Source organism: Perkinsus marinus (assembly GCF_000006405.1).
Source record: "Perkinsus marinus ATCC 50983 genomic scaffold scf_1104296954284, whole genome shotgun sequence".
NCBI lineage: Eukaryota > Perkinsozoa > Perkinsida > Perkinsidae > Perkinsus > Perkinsus marinus.
The window spans coordinates 1-1,541 of record NW_003208171.1 but is presented as its reverse complement, the minus strand read 5'-3'; the positions used below and the strand labels follow the sequence as shown (position 1 = coordinate 1,541).

At 47.0% G+C, this 1,541-nt stretch overlaps 1 protein-coding gene across 1 annotated transcript; it reads left to right on the top strand.

Annotated features, from left to right (window-relative positions):
• Positions 1-276: 276 nt before the first annotated feature.
• Pmar_PMAR017225 (dna polymerase epsilon subunit b, putative) lies at positions 277-1,227 on the top strand (the record flags this gene model as incomplete). Its single annotated transcript, XM_002776118.1, has 4 exons — positions 277-385; positions 429-559; positions 927-1,022; positions 1,069-1,227. 4 exons carry the CDS (start codon positions 277-279, stop codon positions 1,225-1,227), a joined length of 495 nt encoding a protein of 164 aa, XP_002776164.1.
• Between the last annotated feature and the right edge of the window lie 314 nt (positions 1,228-1,541).

Genomic DNA, 1,541 nt, shown 5'->3' with positions numbered 1-1,541 from the left:
TTTCTCGATTCGTTTTTAGAATATACTATTAGAATTAGCTCTACCATACTTGGTATGAGAAGCTATAGAAATTCTATAATAGAATGAAGGATGAGTGGGTATAGTAGTGGCATTGGCTTTTCTGTCAGTCAGCGAAAAGTGTCAGAGATTATAGAGCATGCTGGGCTCGGTTATCGGAAGAATTGGAACAATACCCGAGTAAGATTAGGGAATGATGTGGATTGCACATGCCCGAGGTTCCTGGTTCGATCCCTCTACTGTCCATTTTCAGAAACTATGGCCAACTCCCAGCTTGTATTCGTACCCGGCCCGGACGATCCTGCTGGCATCGGAGGTCTCCTGCCGATTCCTGCCCTTGGGGACTATCTTACGGAGAGGATTGCAAGTATGGTGGCTCGGTTTCTCGCGGGTTTAGTGGTGTACCTCAGAAAAATTCAAGGGCGTTCATATGTGCTCCAACCCGGTGAGGATACGTATGGATTTGGGAGGACAAGTTGTCGAGGAGCACGGAAGCGACCTCTCCAACAAAGCGGACTTCATTGCGTTCCGGTCGCCAGATGTGAGGCGTGTGTTCGATGTGTGTTATGACTGATCGTAAGCATCCTTCAACCTGGTATGCCCAGACGGTTTATTGATCGGCCATCATTGCTGCGTCTAATGGATACCTCTAGACGTAGTGACTCGTGAAGAAATGGAACTGCCACGCCCATCGAGGTCCTTAGCCTCGCGTATCGTTACCATTTCTGTCAATATAATAATGTGTGTATATGTTCCGAGCACAGTAATATCTGTGTTCGGAAGATTGCAAAAAGGTAGGGTTGCTAGGTTCTTCATTGCACTCAATTCTCCGTAGACGGCTTCACAGCGTAGTGACAAATCTAGGTCTCCATGTTGTTTTCGATGAGTGGTATGAGATAATTTTGTAGGTATGTCGTAAACTATACAGCAACTGCATCGTAAGACAACTGGAAAGCACAAGGGCTGGTACAAAGGAGGAGAGGCAAATGATCACGAACAGAGAAGTAACACTAGTCCGTTATATTTTTATGAAGTGTGATGAACTGTCAGTTTTTGCGAGCCATTGCGCAACAAGCTCATCTTTGTCCCGTGTCACAGGAGGTTCAGCCGGTCATCTGGGGGCTAGACCATATGTTACAACTTCACGCCCCGCCCAATGCTGTGCGTCACCGCGCTAAGTTCAGCTCAGCTGAACTAGTTCTCCGCTAGGTATTCATTTGCGACCAGTATGTAACCTCATGTGAGGAGTTGGTCGAGGATGAACTGGTCTTCTGTAGCACTGGCGAGTTCAAGAGATCCTTCACAGGTCGGTTCAGGGGATGGCACGAGGCATCGTCATTGCTGTTCAGGTGATGATGGGTATCCCTTCTACGTTTACCGTCCCTTTGCAAGGGATTATCGTTACTGTGTCGAACGTAGTAACGTGTAACAGCACCCAATGCATGCCGTGAGTTTCATTTCTAGTATTGTTGTTCGATTTAGCTCTGGGGGAATCTTTTGGAGGTTCCATACCATCTATTTGG